Source organism: Polistes fuscatus, unplaced genomic scaffold (assembly GCF_010416935.1).
Source record: "Polistes fuscatus isolate 324 unplaced genomic scaffold, CU_Pfus_HIC Scaffold1, whole genome shotgun sequence".
NCBI lineage: Eukaryota > Metazoa > Arthropoda > Insecta > Hymenoptera > Vespidae > Polistes > Polistes fuscatus.
In genome coordinates this window covers 10,542,373-10,564,709 of record NW_025112997.1, presented here as the reverse complement: position 1 = coordinate 10,564,709, position 22,337 = coordinate 10,542,373, and the positions used below count along the sequence as shown (strand labels likewise).

At 30.4% G+C, this 22,337-nt stretch overlaps 1 protein-coding gene across 1 annotated transcript in view; it reads left to right on the top strand.

Moving 5' to 3' along the window:
* The window catches only part of LOC122526665 (atrial natriuretic peptide receptor 1), a 151,800-nt gene that overhangs the window by 128,918 nt on the left and 545 nt on the right, over window positions 1-22,337 (top strand). The window contains exons 18-20 of the mRNA XM_043650187.1: window positions 18,972-19,146; window positions 21,764-21,862; window positions 21,981-22,072. Coding sequence (XP_043506122.1) covers window positions 18,972-19,146; window positions 21,764-21,862; window positions 21,981-22,072 — 366 coding nt within the window. The remainder of the gene's footprint in view (window positions 1-18,971; window positions 19,147-21,763; window positions 21,863-21,980; window positions 22,073-22,337) is intronic.

Here is a 22,337-nt window from a genome sequence, read left to right as displayed (position 1 = left end):
AGCGTTTTTTTATTATTAAACATTAAATATGCAAAGAGTGTATTGAATTTAATTTCCAAAGTATGCAAGTTTAAACGAAAAATATACATATATACATACACGTATTTATTCAATATAAATTTATTGATTGCCTCATTAATTACGGAATTAATTAAATTTAAGCTATATAAACATTCAATATAATTCTGTGATTACTTTTGTTAATTTTCTTTAATTTGGAAATTTTTAAATACACCCATTCCCCGATTTATGCAGTAACCTTTATAAATGTTACTGTTAAAGTATCTAATTCAACTAATTAAGGTATTACATAAAACAAGTAATAGTTTAAAGGAAAGTATATAAGTAGAAAATACGTAATAAAAAGTATTTTATATATATTATACATTTTTACTAGTTGTTTTATAAAATAACTGTAAATGTCTTGTTATTGTGTCATGAATCCATTTTGCGTTAGAATTATGGTCTTATCAGCAAAAAATCATTTATTGCAGCACGTTTTATTTACGTGACATTTCGAATCACACAATATCCTTCTGTTGCATAAAAACGCAACGGTAGGAATGATTCGAATAGCATAGTTTTCGATATTATTTCGGATCGTAAAAATCGTGCTCAAAGATGCAGAAGAAATGTCATAGAACATTTGTGAAGGACATACAACTGGCTAACAAACCCATAAATTACTCGAGAGGTATCGGTACGGCGAACCTTTTGGCCGACAGACCTTTCAATCGGTGTCGATTTGCTGAATAACACATGCGTTCCTACCAAGAGAAGACGAAGTCCTTCATCCTATAAACTAAGTTCTTTCCGTTGCATAGTTTTTCCATTACTACATTCACTAAAAAACGTTAACTTTCTACATCAATGGACTATGGGAGAGGACTTGCTGCTATTGGACAATCAAACAAGGAAAGGGATGACGATCATCTTCTTCCGGTATATATCGGCATCATTTGCGATAAATAAATAACGTAGTACCAAGCAAGGCAACGGTACCTCAACACCCTCTTTTTAAACAAAGGCGTCTTACATTTTTGGCTGCAGTGATAGTGAATAAAGCCCTATTTATTTGATCTAGCGATACAATTAAAAAAAAGTAAGTTTATATAGGACATTTTTCAACTCCTTGGACTTGAATTACATTGAATTACATAATGTTTCAGTAAATAAAAATCCATTACTTTCTTTCGACTAGTAACTTTAACACAGTTTACTTTATTCACGAGCTTCTTGTACTTCACTGATGACACTCTAGCATTGATAGCACTGACCAGTAAAGTTTTCAATTTTTTAACGAACTTTTCCTTGATCAAATTCATTTTTTCAAACTATTGGGTTGGCAACTAAGTGATTGCGAATTTTGTTGATAGACAAATCATATTTAATTCAGTTTTTTGATAACAAAAATCAGAAATTTTATGAACATGGAATTATGACACTGTCTGAATGATGACAAAAGGTCATCGACAAAATATTGACAGTACCTAATTGAATAAAGTTATTTTTCAGCAAACATTTTGAATTTTCTTTCTTATTTAAAATCCGCAATCACTTAGTTGCCAACCCAATATAACCTTGATACTTTATAATGTAGTACGTTTGAAATCGAGAGAACAGTGCAACTAACAGAGCATTTGTTTTGAAAGTACAGAAAAGTAAGAATGGAAAACTACGAGCATTGTTGTGTGAACACATGCTAACTTTAACCCTTGTTGGTCATCAGCTTTTTTCATACGATTCTCATTAGGTTGTAGCTGTATAGGTATAACTATATGCATATTCATATTTCGTTTGTCACTTTTATATGACAGACAACCACAACGCCAAAGTACCGTTGTCAATGCCTAAGATTTAAAAACAGACTTAATTTCAACTTCATACTTTAACTACTTGTCTCTCGTGAATTAATACATTAACTAGTTGAAGTATGTAACTGTGCCTTATTTCATACTTTACCAGATCGATATAGTTACTTCATACTTTATCAGATCGATATAGTTATTTCATGAATTAATGGATTTAACACAAAATGTCGGTAATACTTTATAATTTTTATTAACCGAGGTGTTTATGATCAGGAGTCGGTCATTTGTTTCTTATGTTTGTTAACAAATACTCAAGACGAGTTGAGATGTTTTCATGTTTCTCCTTAATTTTTTACAGTACTGATTTACTTTCTATTATTGTTGATAGTATATACAGTAACTGAAATATTATTAGAATGCAAAAATGAGTTTTAAGAGGAATAGAGTTTTACTTTCGATAGAATAAAGAGTAGAAACATTACGAAGAATAGATTCAAATGACTCAGTAAACTTAGTTGTCAATTTTAGCGTAGGAGAATCTAGCATAATAGAATGAAAGAGACACAACATTGAGGAAAATGAAAAAATAGGTCATAAGGAAAGTGGTCCGATGTTAACCCTTGATTACTATTGGCGCTTAGTAAATTTTCGCTTGTGATACTGTAGAATACGAATAAATAAATTTAATGTTTAATGTAGCACACACAGAATTTGGTATTTTAATTATTTCAATATACTTTTTCTAAAAACACGACTTATATAATAACAAATTTTGTTGTTTTTGGTGTAGATCGCTACTGAATTCCTTCCGTATAGTATGGCTGATAAATCTCAAAATCTACCGTATTCAAAGATTTAAATCAGACTTTTTAATACTTGGAATAACTTAACAATATAACCAAAAAAGATTGAGAATGGATAGAAAGTTTGTGTAAAAAAGCATTTATTAGTGTACAATTAATAAAGCAATAAAAATGTGTATAAATGAAATGTAATAAAATATATGCTTAAATATACATATTTATAGGAGAATTTTATTTTCCATACAAAAAACGTGTTTGAAATAGTTTTACTCCAGTCTCAATTATCCGGAGAACTTCGATTTATCCGCATCGTTTATTTCCTGATCACGTTAGTTAATTAAGGTATGTCCTACTGTATTAATTCTTCTTATAAACGGTAAATAATTCTTCCGTTGACATTTTATACGTAATTTCAATTTACACGGTTAGGACTTCATCAGGATTTCGTCAGGGTTACGTCAAAGTTGCCCGATCAGAAAGTTTCTTTTATAAGGGTGATGCATAAATCGTAATCAGCTATTGTTAACAGTCCAATTAAAAGTGTTTCTATTAAGTATTGCATAATTTCAAAAGAACTTTAATGTGCATATAGCAAACTTTTGTCAATTTTTTTTCATGATTTTTTCAGGTCGCCTTGAATAGTTTTACAAATAAACTTATAATTAGTTTAACCCTATTTGTTAGAAGATTTCAAGAAAAATTCGGTAAGTACTATAACATAACATGTGTTACTTCTTTTTTCATATCTGGATCGAAAAATGATAAACACGTTAAACGTGGAATTGATTTTCGATTTTGCTTTGCTTTCAGTTTAAATGGCACACAGCGGCAATCACTCGGTGCTTTGCGTTTATCAATTAGACGAATCAATTAAATTAAATTAAACAAAAAGTAACACATATTATGTTGTGATATTAATCGAATTCGTCTCAAAATCCTGGAATAGATAAACGTAAAAATGATTATAAGTTTACTGTAAGAAAAAATTCAAGGTTACCTTAAAAAATCATAAAAAAGAGAAATTAACAAAAAACTTGCTACATACGCATTAAAGCTCTCTTTAAACCATGCAATAACTAATAAAAATATTTCCGATTAGATTGTTAAAAACCGAGTAATCTCTACTGATCACAATGCATTGTGATCCACCCTGTACTGTATATTAGATTTATATCAAATTTTCAAAGCAAGACACCACTTTAACCAAAACAAATAAACGTATTAAAATTTTAATGTAAAAAGTTCAATCGTTTCAGAATATAAGTTACACTATATATATAAGTTTACACTAATGAATAATAAAATTTATTTTGTCTTTCTTTTTTTTTGATTTTTCATTATATGTTTTTGTAAAAATACATGAACAACCCGAGCAAATTAATGACGTATAATATTTAATGAATAATATGACAATCAAATTAATTGTCTTCCGGGATAATGTTATTATTAATTAATTTATATCAAGAAATTCTAATTAGTAATAATAATCAATGAATTATATAATAAATACTATCAAACGATATGAAAACGTAATAATACGAATTGTATTACCTAGTTTGATTTGTGACATATAATTATCTATGATCGTAATCAAATACAATTGGATAGATTCGAAAACCAAATTTCATCCTCTATTGACCGATCATTAATATACTCGTGTTGGTATATCCAATCAACATAATTTAATTATAAATAATTATATAACTTGTTATTGTAATATTATTTATTACATTTGAAAGAATTTAATCAAATTAACGTAACACTAATTCGCCAGAATATTTAATATTTGAATTCAATTATTAATTTAATCAATAATGAAACTTGTCAATTTTTTATAGTTATTGGTAATGTGTTAACAGATATATGTGTCTTTTAAATGAAAAATACAAGACTTATGCAATGTAAAATTTAGTAATTATATATAAAAATATTTCTTCATCTCATACCGGGGAGAGTCAGTAGTACTACACTACTACAGCTAAAGGAATACGTATCTATGTGAAATTTCAATCCACATTTTTCGCAAACGGCTGAATATATACACCATGTTTTAATGCACAATGAATATTCTCATGGATTACTATAAGTGTGAAAAATTTCGAAAAAATCAGAGGTGGATCGATCGGAGCGTCTCCTCTTGTGAGATGATAAAAGATAAAGATTATAATAAAATAAACTCGAAGAGTTGAACCAATGTATTATATAATCGTTTATTGGCTCATTAAGGAAAAGTTTCATCGCATAAAAATCTCACTATTTTTATACATGGATTCTGTCAAAACAATGCGATTACGTGGATGTGAAGAATCACCTTCCACCCTGAAGACTATTAAAAAACGGCGAACCCGTTTTTGGTGGACTCGCGTTTGCAAGAACGTTGAATATGATAAGTCGGATATCTTTATGAACATCCAGCAAGAAAATAAGATGAATGTCTTCGGAATCTGGTTCAGCAAAGGGGACTTACTACAGAAGCACTAAACGCGGATGTGATTGAAACTACCGCTTCAGAAACTTTTGCAGAGAAAAGAAGCGAAGAATTTGAATATCCCTTAGGGAACACTGTCACGATGCACTACGGTCGGTGCCGACCATACAATCAGAATTATGCAATCCTAAGACCATCTACCATAGAAATACGAAGAAATTTTCTCCCAACACATTATTATGACATTAGATTTATTAATATAAAATAAAAATATAAGTAACACATTAATACAACTAATTTAATATATAATAAAATAAAAAATATAAAATATAAAATAAAATAAGAGATAGATTGTAAGACTTTTTGTTAAACGATTGTAAAGGGAACATACTCTTAAAAACTCATAAAAAGAAGAGTAATATAAAAACATATTAAAATAATATAAATAAATATAAAATAATTAAAATATAAAATAAATACGGTTTTTTAAGTATCAAATTTAAAAAGACTTATTATATTTACATAGTTAAAATATAAATAATTGTTGAATAACCAGCATTGAATTCTTTCGCATCCCCTCAGCTTATTTTATGATAGTTTATTTTAATAATATTTCTTAAATCATTATTGTTAATAGTTAAAGTAAAGTACTTTCGCCATCCTACCTTTATCATCAAGATTTTTGTTTCCATCACGAAATTTGTGGAAATTTATGTTTTGCTTTATACTCATTGATTGTCTCTTGACCAAAAGCGTAGTTTAGATTTCATGCAGTTTCTATTACTTTTAATCCCAATTTAAACTTGTAAACTTCGCATCGCTATGCGCTGTGTGTTCGTAAGTATAGAAGATAAGACAGTGAAGTAATAATGTGGAAGGCTCTAGCGTTAGTAAGTTATGCGTTAAATGTGCATGTGAAATCAGGCAATTGACAGTCGAGTAAAGTATAGAATATTCTCGACTTACTAGTTGTTATAAACGTGATCGATACAAAGAGTGATGTACATTTGTTTACTAGGAGTGTTATGTTACCGTGGAAGACCGAAATTGAAAAAATGTCAATATTCACGTGGTCGCCTGGTGTATGTTCGAAATATTAATATATAAGACTAAACCCAAAGATTCGGTCTTTCACTAACGCATTTGATATGTATTGCCATTCACTATATGAATTTTGACATTGTCTAATTTCGATCTTTTATGGTAACATATAATATATTAGAGAGCCAAATGAAAGTAGGAAGCGGAATTTCTTATAAGACGCGAAGAAATTAAGACGTATTCTACCAGCCCTCAAGTTCTAAATCTTTACCTCCCGCTTACAAACTTATACAATAAAATCGTCTGAATTTATTTTTTCAACGAATAAATTAAGGATTTAATTTTAATAATATTAAACAAAAAAAAGCAATAACATAAACACAAATTAATAGCGTCAATTTTAACCCTTTACAATAATGTATTATAAAACCATAACTAAATAATAATAAGTTATAAAAATAAAAGTCAAAATCAAAATAATAGAAGTTGCTATTATTTTTGCATCAACTTAACCTATTAAAAAAAAAATAAATAGTGGTGACCTTATGATTTAGGCGAATTAGGAAAAACAGACTTTAAGTTCATAGTAACAAAAGTCAATAATGAAGTTTATTTAACCTTTTATGGTCCAGTGTTACTTTCAGGTAATATGATAATTTTTCGTCATAGAACCGAATAATTTTAGTTTTTTTACTGAAATGGCGTATACATCTGAATTTTATAATGTTTCCGGGACAACTAATACCAATATTCATGACGGTTGCTAATACCATCAACCTGAAACAATAAAATAAATGTGCAAACTGTCTGCAATAGAAGCATGCGAAACCTTTTTCTCCAATTGATAATATTTCTTCTTCTGTCGGTGTTTACTATATAAAAAATTATGTAGATAATAGTTCTGAGTTTGAATATCAATATATCAATAACAACTTATCTTCTTGCATTTCATATGCAATGAATGCAAATGAAGTAAATATCATTTTTTTACTTTTTTTGAATGATACAATTCTATTACTTTGAAGTAACAATGGCCGTCAAATGTCAGAACAAGTTGAGAAATTTGTTGTAGCGAGTAATTCCTGTTCACGTTTATCAATTTTATTGCGGAAGAGCTATAAAGATTTCAGAGGGATAGATTTTTACGGAAAAAATACATAACATTTACTTAGTTTACACCGGTCGTGCATTCGTTAACAAAATTCATCTCATCCTGTAAACCCCAGGCGTCAATTCAATTTATTGAAATTTAAAACTGACATTGCATTTTGTTAATGTCAGAAGCACAAAAGAATTCGTAAGAAGAGAGGGCGTTCTGTTTTTACCAATATAGATAGACAATTACATAAAAATATAAAAAGGAGACCAAATACGGTACTTCCAGTACAAAAAGTGCGAAAAAACGAAGTAGCACATTGGCCAGCAAAATTTTCGAACACTGCAAAAATTCCAGGTGCAAAGGAATTCCAAAAATAAAATTTTAAAAATGCAATTTATATTTATGTTTAACGCCAGGTAGAAACTACTTTATAGAATATTATTAATATTTTACGTAAATACGACGAAAGCAAACTACTGTTACACTAGAACATGTTTTTATTTAAAATATTCAGTAAAATTTACAACAAATACAGACCGAACAAATAACATCTTACAAAATATTTTATATTTATCTAAAAGTGAAAGAGAAAATAACTTCGAAAGTTTTAAAACAAAAAATAAAATCCAGGTAAACAATAATCCCATTAAAACTTTTTCTCGAACAATGTTATATGAAAGTAAAAACAATTTCTGACAGGAGCTATTAAAACATAGAATAATAATTTGATCGCGTTACGAGTTTCACACGATAACTTCGTATATAAATCCCAATCAAAGAGAAATCATTTTTATTCCATCCGAAATTATTCTCTACTTAACAATTATACGGCTAACTAATTGAGGACTAGTTTGGAAATAAATACAAATTAATGGATCGAATTGGCAGGGTGTTGAACTCTCTGAATATCTCCTCGAATATTTCCTGAATTTATCGAAAATAACGGCTAATGATGCCATCAATGGAAAAGAGCAAAAAAAAAAGTAAAAGAATTAAAAAAACATGGAGAGAAAATAACAATAAGAAAAATAAACGATGATAATAGTTATACCTTCGGGTTGTTTAACACGTTGAGCGCCACGCAAATTCTTAAGCAAATCCCAGTCGGGCCACGCGCGTTACTTACTATTGAAAAAACAGTTGAATATCAGTCATCGGCGACTGACGCTGAAAGTTCAGTGTCGGTCAGTGCTGACCGACTAGTCCAGTCAACGGGACTGGAAAACTCAGCCGTTTTTCCGGAAATCTCAGGAAAGATAGTGAAAACTTGATATAAGGGTAAATAGACGACGCTGAATCGAATGGTGCTAATTTTTTTGATCTGAGTGGTGCCGTTTTTGAGAAAAAGGGTAAAAAAGGATAAAAATTGGTAAAAAATGGCTTTATCTTAGAATCTAGGCATTTAATCGAAAAACGTTTCAAACAAAAGTTGTAGAGAATTAAAATATACATAAAAAATGTTCTATGAGTTATCTTCGTATTTTCAAAAATAAGCGAATAAAATTGGATTGAAGATGGGAAAATAATTGTAAGAGTGGGGAAGCAAGTCCCGCCTCTCAGTCGGCTTTTACACGCGAGCGGGCTAGTGTGCGTGCGAGCGTCCGTGTGCACTAATACACAAACGAAGGATCTTCGGCAATCTTCGGGACTCTCGGTCTTGAATGAAAGTGCGAGTGAGAGAACAAACCAATATTTCTCTCTTTTTATTTATCATGCGATAACGAGTATTATTGTCCTTGGCCATCGATTGTTGAGCGTTCTGATATTTCTCTTTTTATATTTTTTCTTTCGGTAGCAAGAATTTTACGTCTTGGCCATCGAGCGTCGAGCGTTTTGTATATCTATATATATCGGCGTATAAGCGCGGCATTTTTAAATCGAATCTTGATGCTTATGGCACACCGTTTCTTTATTTATTGTCAAAAATAATGAACCTTGAGTAAAAAAAAAATAATTCATTTTAACAAAAACTATTATTATTTAGTTGAGAGTAAAAATAATGAATTAATTTTGTGTCTCGCCATAAAATTAATTAGAATAAATAATTGATATAAATTCTTTGCCTCACAAAAATTTATTTGTATATCAAATTGAATACGTATTCTCTTTAAGACGAAATTTAAAATTTAAATATTTTTCCTATTAAATTATGTATTTTATAAAATTTTAAATTACTGACTTTTTGTCTCGTAAAAATTTATCAAATTAAATACATATTTGAAAAAGAAGAATTTTATAACCACACATAAAATTAATTCAAGATATATATGAAAGGATATTCTAAAAACGTGGAATTTATTTTTTGTCTATACATAATTTTAATTCATTTTTATTATGTTATAAGAAAACAGTAATGCATTCTGATTCATCTTCGAAGTCTTAAGAATTCTACGAAAAAAATTGGACAATTACCAAGTGGTGCGTTAGCGTAAGTAGTAACGTCTTCGCTTCTCGCGCTGGTTTATTAACGTTCGATTCTTCGTGGGGGAATTATTTTTTTTATAAGTTTTTTTATCCTTAACAAGGAGACGATCAGTGAGTCTCACCTAATATTTTTTTCAAATTTTGCACTAACGATATAAATTTTATAAGGAAATCAACATTATTACGCGAGTAATAAAATTACCAATTATAATAAAATAATATCCAATAAATAACAAAAATTAATTTTTAACGTGCCGAAACGATACATTTTTTAGGATGATATTTACAGGATGAATTTGTAATTTAAGTAATAAACTTCGTTTATTTGTGCAGGATATAAAAAAATTTATTGCTTTGAAATTTTTTGTAATAATTTTAATTTTTTTTCTATATATAATTAGAAATTAGGAAATGTAAAAATAATTTATATAACCTAAGGATAGAAAAACTTATAAAAAAAATAATTCCCCCACGAAGAATCGAACGTTAATAAACCAGCGCGAGAAGCGAAGACGTTACTACTTACGCTAACGCACCACTTGGTAATTGTCCAATTTTTTTCGTAGAATTCTTAAGACTTCGAAGATGAATCAGAATGCATTACTGTTTTCTTATAACATAATAAAAATGAATTAAAATTATGTATAGACAAAAAATAAATTCCACGTTTTTAGAATATCCTTTCATATATATCTTGAATTAATTTTATGTGTGGTTATAAAATTCTTCTTTTTCAAATATGTATTTAATTTGATAAATTTTTACGAGACAAAAAGTCAGTAATTTAAAATTTTATAAAATACATAATTTAATAGGAAAAATATTTAAATTTTAAATTTCGTCTTAAAGAGAATACGTATTCAATTTGATATACAAATAAATTTTTGTGAGGCAAAGAATTTATATCAATTATTTATTCTAATTAATTTTATGGCGAGACACAAAATTAATTCATTATTTTTACTCTCAACTAAATAATAATAGTTTTTGTTAAAATGAATTATTTTTTTTTTACTCAAGGTTCATTATTTTTGACAATAAATAAAGAAACGGTGTGCCATAAGCATCAAGATTCGATTTAAAAATGCCGCGCTTATACGCCGATATATATAGATATACAAAACGCTCGACGCTCGATGGCCAAGACGTAAAATTCTTGCTACCGAAAGAAAAAATATAAAAAGAGAAATATCAGAACGCTCAACAATCGATGGCCAAGGACAATAATACTCGTTATCGCATGATAAATAAAAAGAGAGAAATATTGGTTTGTTCTCTCACTCGCACTTTCATTCAAGACCGAGAGTCCCGAAGATTGCCGAAGATCCTTCGTTTGTGTATTAGTGCACACGGACGCTCGCACGCACACTAGCCCGCTCGCGTGTAAAAGCCGACTGAGAGGCGGGACTTGCTTCCCCACTCTTACAATTATTTTCCCATCTTCAATCCAATTTTATTCGCTTATTTTTGAAAATACGAAGATAACTCATAGAACATTTTTTATGTATATTTTAATTCTCTACAACTTTTGTTTGAAACGTTTTTCGATTAAATGCCTAGATTCTAAGATAAAGCCATTTTTTACCAATTTTTATCCTTTTTTACCCTTTTTCTCAAAAACGGCACCACTCAGATCAAAAAAATTAGCACCATTCGATTCAGCGTCGTCTATTTACCCTTATATCAAGTTTTCACTATCTTTCCTGAGATTTCCGGAAAAACGGCTGAGTTTTCCAGTCCCGTTGACTGGACTAGTCGGTCAGCACTGACCGACACTGAACTTTCAGCGTCAGTCGCCGATGACTGATATTCAACTGTTTTTTCAATAGTAAGTAACGCGCGTGGCCCGACTGGGATTTGCTTAAGAATTGCGTGGCGCTCAACGTGTTAATTACTTCTGTTCACGGCTTACGGATAGCTTCTATCGTGTCCGCCATCGATCCAGTGTCCAATTGCACCTCGCCTACGCGCTGTCGAAACGTAAATACTAGTTTCCAGTTTATACGTGAACGTTCGAGTTTAATAAAATAATCCTTTTACACGAGATAGGCAGGTACTGGACATCAGGTTGCTCGATCATCTTTGAGAATGAAACTTAATTATGTATTCGGTATGACGATGGAAAGAAAAGAAAGAAACCTGAGTTAAAGTTAGCAAGATTGCTATCTTCTCAGCTAGCAATCAGTTAAAGAGTCGTTGTAGATAAGCAGTACACAAAGTAAGAATATTTTTCTCTACTCTTTTTTAAATAAAGATCTCATGGTTTGGAATTTCTTCTTAATTATTATTACACTTTTAATTAACCCTTACCATTCCTATGTCGAGTTTTGCTCGACAGAACATTTCTGATACTAAATGTCAAGCTAGACTCGATATAATATTTGTTAAATATTCTACACTGCTGCAATACATTTTATTCAGATCTCTATTTTTATCTATTTTGTAAATTAATTAAGGAAATATTGGTAGGTAAAATAAAAAAATTAAGAAGTGCAAAGGATTAACAGAAAATTATTTTTAAGAAAAAGAAAACAATTTTATAAAATACAAATTGTTGGAATTAATATGATACCTGTAGCAAATTTCCAGTTATTCGTTTAAATGATTTATCTTGTTTTAATGATCAACTACGAAAAATTTCAGTAAATTCTTATTCTGTATGATTTACGTTATGGGTAAGATTTGTGTTTATTAAAAATTACATTAAATTTTATTAATTGCAAAATTATATTAAAAATTAACAAAATAGCATGCATTCAAATTTTCATACTTTTCATTTCTTTAAATTGATGAATATGTAACTTTTATCATAACATAAATCTTTTTAATAGTTCATGGTGTACAAAATAACGTGACAGAAACTTCAGCGCGATCAGATTTTTAGATTTTTTTTCTCCTTAAAGTTTGTAAAATCACGTTTCACAAGAAAAACGCATTCAAAGTTTACCGTATCATTCTCATTACGGTATCGCACCGTTTCTATTATAAAGCTGTACGAAAGTCAAAATATTGGAAATGTTTTATCAAAATGTTTGTAGTGTATTCTTCAAAATATGTGAAATTCATACATACATAAAAATCTTTTTTTTTAATATGATTAACCAGAATATTCCTATTAAATAGAATTATAGTGTAATAAATTACAGCAGAGCGTCGATTATCCGAATTAATTGGAAAATAAATTCATTTTGGATAATCACTTTGAAAAAGTCAAATTCCTAATTATGCTATAAATTGATTATGCTATAATTGATTAAAACTTAAGCAATTTTTTTAATCTGAATGTTTTATATGTAAACAAAAACAAACCTAATAATAAAGAAAGTGCAATATACAAAATTAAATATTCATAGATATTGTCACATTGTGAATTCCCTCCAACGTAAATACTTGCAGATCATCTATCTCATTTTGATGTTTTATCCAATTCAAGGAAATACTTAATGCATTTTCAGGTTCGACTATGTTTTGGAATGGTATTTTGGCCAAGTATATTTCGTCGAGTAAATTACAATGACAATAATTGTGAGCAAAAAACTACTTTCATTTATTAATACGCCAAAACGTTCACTTCTTACAATTACTCCTTTCCTCTCTACCTACTTCTAATTAATCTCAAAGTATCTTTGATCGTACTCTTCGGTCCCCCATTTGTATACTACCGAACTCTCATCACATTAAAAAATTCTTATCTCTTCAGGATCACTCATGATCCGCATGGAGGAGGAAACAGGGTTTCTTTCTAAAAGCGTTACGGAAAGGGATGAAACGCCCCATTGGTCCCGAACGTCTCATTTTCGACCAGCCGACTTTAGCCAGCCTCTGAAACATTCCTTCGGATTTTCTTCGCTCACTGTTTGTTCTAAATACGATATAACGCAGGCCCCGCTATCTAGAATAAATACCTAGATCATTTATACCCCTCAAGCCCATCGCATCAATACCGAACCACTCTACTCAGGTTCGGTTTACACAAAGAGGATCCCTTTTCTAAACAACACATTTAAATCTTAAAATTAATATGATATGACCTAGTTAATAACATAGGCATCGAAATCTCCGGATTGTCTCATAAATTTCCTTTAGTCTCGCAGGAGAAGCTAAACCGATCGGACGTATGTGCTTATCTCCGGTCCCGAGTGCCGCTACGTATACGTTAAGCCCAACATAAGTTCCTCTGGCCGAACAGTAAGGCCGCTAAAATAAAAAGTTAAAATAAAAAGTGAGATAAGAAAGCAGCTCCAAAAATTTCTTTCCCACCTCTTCGAAACAGAGTGCACCTGCAGCAAAATACACAACAAAAAATAGAAATAATTGACACAGGAGATGATACGTACACTATTCCAAACAATACGTGGAAAAATATAAATTTTACTGACTCGAGAAACTACGCGCAGGCGGCTAGAAATGAATACCTAGCTCCAAATATTATGCGGAAAAATGCAAATTTTACTGAGAAGTTATGCACAGACAACTAGTAAGGAAAATACAGAGCTAAAAGAAATCCTAACACAATCTACTAATAACACAGAACTAATAGCAAACATGCTCTCATCACAAACATCACTACTGCAGCAACAAACACAACAAGTATCCGTCATATTAGAACTATTAACAAAATTCCTGAGTAACCATAAATAATGGACGGACGGATCAGAATAGCTGCTTGGAATAGTAATGGGTTACAACAAAGAATTCAATAACTAAAAATTTTCATCCACACATATAACATCGATATTATGGCAATTTCAGAAATTCACCTTACAGATAAAAATTATATAAAAATACCACACTAAACACAGTATATATGATACAAAGCACCCATCGGGTAAAGCACACGCGAGATCAGCAATTATCATTAAATATAACATTAAACACCATTTATATACGAACACGCTAACTGACTACCTACAAATAACAACAATTACAGTAAAATCCATAACTGGTAAAATATATATATCGGCTATATATTCACCGCCAAAACATAAAATCACTCAAGAGCAATACTTAAAATTTTTTAAAAGTCTAGAAAACAAATTTGTAACAAAAGGAGACAACAATGCTAAGCACAAACATTGGGGATCAAAAAGAACTTCGCCTAGGGACACAAAACTACTCGAAACCACACAAAAGTTATCATTAACATCACTATCAACCGGGTAATCCACCTACTGGTCAGCGGCATTTAACTAAACACCAGAATTTTTAGATTTCACCATAATTAAAGGACTAAATAAATTAAACTCACTTTAAATTAACCTCAAGCACAGAATTAAGCTCCGACCATACACCTGTATTGATATTATAGAATTTCTACAAAAATCAATCCATATAGAAACTATACCTAAATTATATCATACAATAGAACCACAGACTGGGATAAATTTAGGTCAACGATTAATGAAAAATTAAATTGCAACATTCCATTAAAAACACCAGAACTCATTGAGAACGCTGTGGACTACATAAAAAAAATAATCCAAGAATCAGCATACCTCTAACATACAAAAAAATAAAATGGGCTGTTCATACCAAGCCTATGTATTGCAGAAAATTAAACAAAAAAGAAAAGTTAAATATAAATGGCAAAGGCACAAAACCGAAGAAAGTAAAAGGCAGTTAGGTGCACTTACAAGGGAGGTTAAAAAAATAATAAAAGAACACTGTAACACTGAGTTTAGCAAATATCTCGCAAACCTTACGCCAAATGAAGACATAAACTATTAACTCTGAAAGAGAATAAAAAATTAAAAATACCAATAATGCAGACTCCAGCATTGCGTAAACCAGATGGAACTTGGGCAAAGAGGTCCAAGGAACAAGCCACAACATTTGCTAACCATATATATAACACATTTCAGCCAAATAATATGACTGAAACAGGAAATGCAACAACTGCGTGCAATAATATTGCAAGAGAAGACCAAAACAACTCAATATACAAGACTACAAAAAAAGAAGTATATCAGTTGATAAAGAAAATAAAAACTAACAAATCTCCAGGCTTTGATCTAATCAGTGGAAAAATAATTAAAGAACTCTCAGAAAAAGCCATCAGAATGATAACTATAATTTTTAATGCCATTCTCAGACTCCTCTACCTCCCTAACTCATGGAAACTGGTAGAAATAATAATGTGGCCGGAGTCGAACAAAGACATTCATAAGCCATCCTCTTATAGACCTATTTTCTTATTGCCAATTCTATCCAAACTATTAGAAAAAATAATTCTAGTTAGAATTAAGAAAATAATTCATGATAAACAATTAACATCAGATCACCAGTTTAGTTTTATGGAGAAACACACTACAACAGAACAGGTCCACAGATTAATTAATCAAATAACAACTGCTATGGAAAACAAGAAATACTGTACATGCTTATTCTTAGATATAGAAAAAGTCTTTAATAAGGTATGGCATGAAGGATTACAGAAAACTTTAAAACAACACTTCCCAAAACCAACTTATCTTTTACTAAAATCCTTCTTAAATAATAGAACTTTTTATGTAAAAGTTAAAGATTCGCACTTATTGTCAGACGTAAACGTAATATTTGCCGATGTACCATAAGGTAGTGTACTGGGTCCGGTTCTCTATACGCTTTATACTGCTGATATCCCGACAACGCAAAGCATTACATTAAACACATTTGCCGACGATACTGGAATCTTATTGTTAACCACACACGAAAATCCACAAGAAGCAGTTAAAATCTTACAAAATCACATAAAATTGCTTGAAAAATAGCTGATAGATCGAAAAATCAAAATTAACTACAATGAATGCAATCACATTACATTCACTCTTCGCAAAGGTAGAGTACCAGCAATTACAATATACAATAATGAAATAACGCAAACAAAATCAATCGCATATTTGGATGTGTAACTTGATTCTAAGTTAACCTGGAAATAACACATTCATAAAAAAATATAATATTACAAATTAAACTTAAAAGAAGAGACATGTACTAGTTAACAAGACGAAAATCTAAACTTAGTATATATGTTATAGGAAATGTGTACAATGCAGGCATTGTCCACAATACTGAGCCGTTTTTAGCAATGTAGGAAACAGAAGAACACATATCACAATACAGTTACAGTTACATCACAGTTTCAGTTTATAGAGGTACGCATAGTATAGCGGCACGCACAGTCTTAACAACCCGCTGCATGCTCGCTTTTATGTGTGTGTCTAAGGGCAGGGTGTGTTTGATTTGGGAGAGAGAGGTGTTGTGTGCCTGTTGCCCAATAATGTATTCTTCTAGCATTGCATAAACAGCGTGTGCCGCAATGATAAGATGATGAGGAACAAAAGATACAGATAAGAATTCTTCATTTTCCAAATTGCCAAAAACGGCTACAATGCTTAGGCATTGTCTATATAACCCTATATAACATATATATATATAATATATATGTAGGATAGGGAGAAAATTGAGAGACCGCACGCCAATGCTTCTTGAAAGATCGTTAGGCAGTTTCTTCAAATGTGAAATGAAAAGGACATTATCCTTTGTCTACTGTATGTGTGTGTAGCATGTGTATGAGTATGGGTACGAGCATAAGCGTGTGTGCGTCTGTTGTCTATTTGAAGAAGCGATCAACCGCTTTGTAAGTGGAAATACGTGTCGTTAATTATGACGTGCATCGCGTAACGCCGTATTCAAACACGTCGAAATCTCACAAGCACTTTCTAAACAAGGTAAAAGAAGATTCTAGAATCCTCAGAAACGGAAGTAGCCGAAATATTCGAACGCAATGGCAGAAATTAACGAAGAATGATAGAGAAGGAGTAATAGCTATATATAGGCGACGAAAAGGGCAGGCAGAGCCTTTTTGCTTTATTGATTACAGTAGATTATATGTACGGTGAGAATTAGTGAAGAGAGACGGAGAAAATGAGAGACGACGGAAAACGACGGATAGATACGAGAAGCGACGATAAGTGACGAAGTATCGTGCGTGACGTATTTTTCGCTAGTTCCGACGGTTGGGTTTTTGGGTTGCGCCTAACATCTCGCGACGATGCATTTTTCTGTTAATTTACGAACATTCACTATTCTATCTTATTATACTTATTAATATTTATTTTTTACACTAATAAATAATTTTATCTATTTAAATCCAAAATCAATCATTTATCATATAATAATAAAGAAATCCTACATATATATATTGTAATATAGTAGAAAACAAGTTATTAATATTCAAAATGATAATAAAGTCTATTTGGACGTACGGCATTCAGTTATGAGGCACAGCGGCTAAAAGCCATATCTCCAAAATGGAAGCTATGCAATCAATAATACTCTACACAATTGTCGACGCGCCATGGTACGTGAAAAATGAGGATTGACGTAAAGATTTACAAATTCCAGCAGTATCAAAGGAGATACAGCGGATGTCTAACAATTATAAAACAAAGACCTTAAACCACCCTAACCCGTTAGTCAATACTCTTTACGACAACAATGCAGTAAGACGACTTAAGAGAAAAAGGCCTAAAGACCTAATTACGATAGACTGAAATAACATATTGTACAATAATTCCACTGGGAATAATACTTACGTGCTACTCTTAATTCAATTAAACAACTTGCCAAATGTCTCATAAGACAAATTGCGGGGTAATTTCTAGGAGCTAAATAATATAAAAACAAAGACTTTTTTAAACTACGTTAGTCTCTGGGGACTGAAAGTGAATTTTCCGTTCAGCCTGCGTCAGTTCCTGAGGACTGACAATAGACTTTTCGTTTGGACGGTGTGAGTCCTAGAGATTAACAGCGAATTTTTTGATGATCGACATCGGTGTATGAGACCAACATTGTTAAGGGTTAAATAATTAATGACATTTAAAAAAATTATGTTATAATTTTAATGAACTTTATTAAAATATTGTAAGTAAAGATGTGATATTGAGATTTGCTTATATTAAAGTGCAAGTTCTCCCTCGCTGTCGCCTGAGCGGAAAGAATACCAAAATCGGCGCCATACTCAACATGTTAAAAAACATCCGAGTGATTGATCGAAAATAAAAATTTCTCAGAAAACACGTGCGATTTTAAATTCCAATTTAAACTTAGTTCAATTTTGGACTAACAGTAAAACAAATAGCCAATAAAAGTTAAAGTAACATTTAGCATTAGTACTTTTCTGAAAGTAATAAAAGATCGAAAAAATCTGGGAAAATATAAACTGGTAATAAAAGCCGCCATATATTGAACAAATTAATGAAAACCCTGTTAGAAAAATAGAAAATAAATTTTTTCTCAAATGTTTAACCATAATGATCTCCTTTAAAGAAAATTAAGTATCTAATATCCTTGAAATGTCTACTTTACTGTCTGTTTCACAAAAGGTCGAGACGATAGGAGACGCTTACATGGTCGTTTCCGGATTGCCGGTAAGAAATGGCATGAATCATGCAAGGGAAATAGCGAGGATGAGTCTGGCATTGAGGGACACCGTTATGACATTTCGAATCCGTCATAGACCAGAAGAAAAATTAAAACTTCGTATAGGAATGCATTCTGGTAAGTGTATTTATTTTTTCGTTTTTTTATGTGATATCACTTTTTTCTCTCTTTCAGTCATTTTATTTTTTGAAAATAATGATTAAAACTCTCATCCTAGATTCCGTGATAAAATGAAGTAAATAAAGACGAGCGAGTATTGCTATTAGAAAGTGTGTATGGGTGTGCCTGTGTGCTCATGTGGTTGTTTTCTGGCTTTGTGTATGTTGCATGTATGTGGATTGATGTTCGTTTCTATGGCTCTATATATGTTCAGTGTAATATATATGAGTGTGTCATTTGTGTTGTGTTTTTAAATGTGTGCATGCAGGCAGCTATTGATATTTCTACATGTATGTGCGAATATTCGTGTTTGGTGTGGGGCAGAGATGTTCGTATATGTTTTTATATGTATGAGTGCGAGCGCACATTTGTTCGTATGTGTTTTTTGTGTCTATATGTGTGTTGCACAGTGGTTCATATTTTTCTCGTTTATGCGTGTATGTGATTAGTTATATTTTTTCTTTGCGTGTATGTTTATAGGTGGCCGAATGTTGGTATGTGTGTGAAAAAAAGAAATCAAAATTTAGAAAGAGAGAAAGAGGATGGATTTCAAAGAGATATGTTGCACGTCTCTTTTCGATTTGATATGCACAGTGAAGTAATTGCTTTTTAAATTACCTCAAGATCATCGGTTCGTAAAAAGTTTTAAAAAAGAATAAGTTCGTGAAAGTTTTTGCATAAATCAAAGACGTTTTTAAGCATTCAATCTTTCTATAAAATGTGTCTATTGAATTATGGATATCGATTTTTCTACCTCGATAGAATCGAACGAGTAAAACAGGTGTCTTGTTATACGGTAAAACTTCAATTAAATGAAAAAGTCCAATCGATATCGGATTATTCGAACAAAAATAATTTTTCTATTACGTAGAACCATTAAAAATTCCACTTAACTATTCTATAAAAATTTTAAGTCGTTTTATTAATGAGATTAATTTAATAACTATTTTTGCAACAATTTTCTTTGTTTTTATCTCAGAAAGAGTGTATGCATTTTATTTATTAATTCATCTATCTGTTTATTGATTTTGTTTAATATTATATACAGAGCGAGGCATTTAATCGAAAAATCTATCCCCGTTATTTATCATTTAATGGAAAATTACATTAGGATAAAGTTAAATTGTTTGAACGGGCATATGTAATGGTCAAATAAATTTGCTTTCAAGTCATTTTTTACGAGATTTTAAGGTAGTCATTATTTTATTGTATGGAATTATATAGTTTTTCAGGTTGTAAAATTAAAAACAAAATATATTAACTTCTTTTTATTTAAAAATCATATTAATTAACCAGTTAGCTGCACAAATTCATCATTTTGATTTAATCAATGAAGCATATAAAAATTTACTTTCTGTGTTTTCTCAAAAATTTCACTTCCGATATATAAACAGAAATAAACAGATTATATTTTGACATATTGTCTATTACCTAATTATTTCAAACAAAAATTGCAACAATCAATATAAAAATTATCAGTACTTTATTAATAAATGATAAAATGTTTGGTATTTTAACCAGTAAGCTTTGACGATCGCTTTGAAAAGCATGTACTTAAATTGTGTCACCAAAACGTACACTCGTTGAATATTCTCGTCAAACACAGAGTATGTTTAGCTGTTATAATATTGAATTGAGTTTAAATAAATGACTCTTTAATTTTTTTATAAAATGAATCATTTTATTACGAACATTTATCTATTTAAATATTTAATTTAAACATACAGTTTTATATAGAAAAAAATAATTAAAAAGTCAATTACTTAGAAAAATGAATAGTTAGAAATTGAATTTATTGTTGAATGATTTTGAGTAAATCAAGGTACAAAACATAATGGCACTTCGCAAGACGAACATCAATATCTTCATTCTTTCCGAATATTACAATATTTTGTTAACAATGAAAACATCTTCACTTAGAATTATTTCTTGAATATGTGTGTCCTTGATATGTAATTAGGAAAATATTTCCCGATTAGACAAGTAGTATTAGATTTAATTGGTCGAGTTTGTTCACACTATATGTAGAGAGTATTTTTATAATAATTTAAATTTGCAATTATATTTTCCGATTTAAAAAATCTTAACAATTTTTAAGATACTTAAGATAATCTAATAAATAGAAAGTTCTAAAATAAAACAAAGTTTCTTGATAGAATTCAGATGTAAAGAAAAAAATGAATTATATTTTATTAAATGAAAAATATTTCATTTGCAAATTTAATTGAAATTAAAATTTTCTACACACATTAAAACTGTTTTGCTCTGCCGTTTACATTATAATATTATTTAAAAAACAAACAAGAAATGATTTCACTAAAAAAAAGCAAAATGACCTTGTTCTCTTTCCAAAACAAAATTTATTGGCAATTTTTTATTATCGTAACTAATTGCCGATTAGCAATTATTTAATTTCTATTGAATACATTTTTTTGGTCTAATTTTTCTATTATAAATGTATTAAAAATTATGATGACCATTAAGCAAATTACATTATATAATCAATAAAATTGTGATTATTCGAATGAAAATACGGCATAAAAATAAATAAGCAATTTGGTTTCGTTCATTTCAGGACCTTGCGTTGCGGGTGTGGTTGGTTTGAAAATGCCGAGGTATTGTTTGTTCGGTGATACTGTCAACACTGCATCCAGAATGGAAAGTAACGGGGAAGGTAATTGTTATTAAACCAACAAAAGCATGTATGTTTGACAATGAAATGTTTCATCGAGGATTGCAATTTTCGATTAGGTTAAACTATTCTTATTTGATGTAATTTTTGTTGAAAACAGCATGGATGATACACGTGAGTCCAAAAACAAAAGAAATTCTGGATGCTTTCGGGACATTCGATCTTGTTTGCAGAGGAGAGGTGACGTTAAAGGTAACATTTATCTTTTGAATCAACGTATTATGAAATAAAATAATTCGTAGCAGGCACGCTACTAGGCCTGCTTTAAATCCAGGTCAAAGTTTATCGATCGACCGCGAGTACATCATCATGCAAACGTTTAACCAAAGGAACGTTCGTATTTTCAAATTTGTTTGTTCAAGATCAATGAAAATCTCACTAATAAAATCATTTCACGAAATAATTATTACATTGAGTTTATACGGTATCCTAAAATCAAATTTTCGTTCGTTTCTGT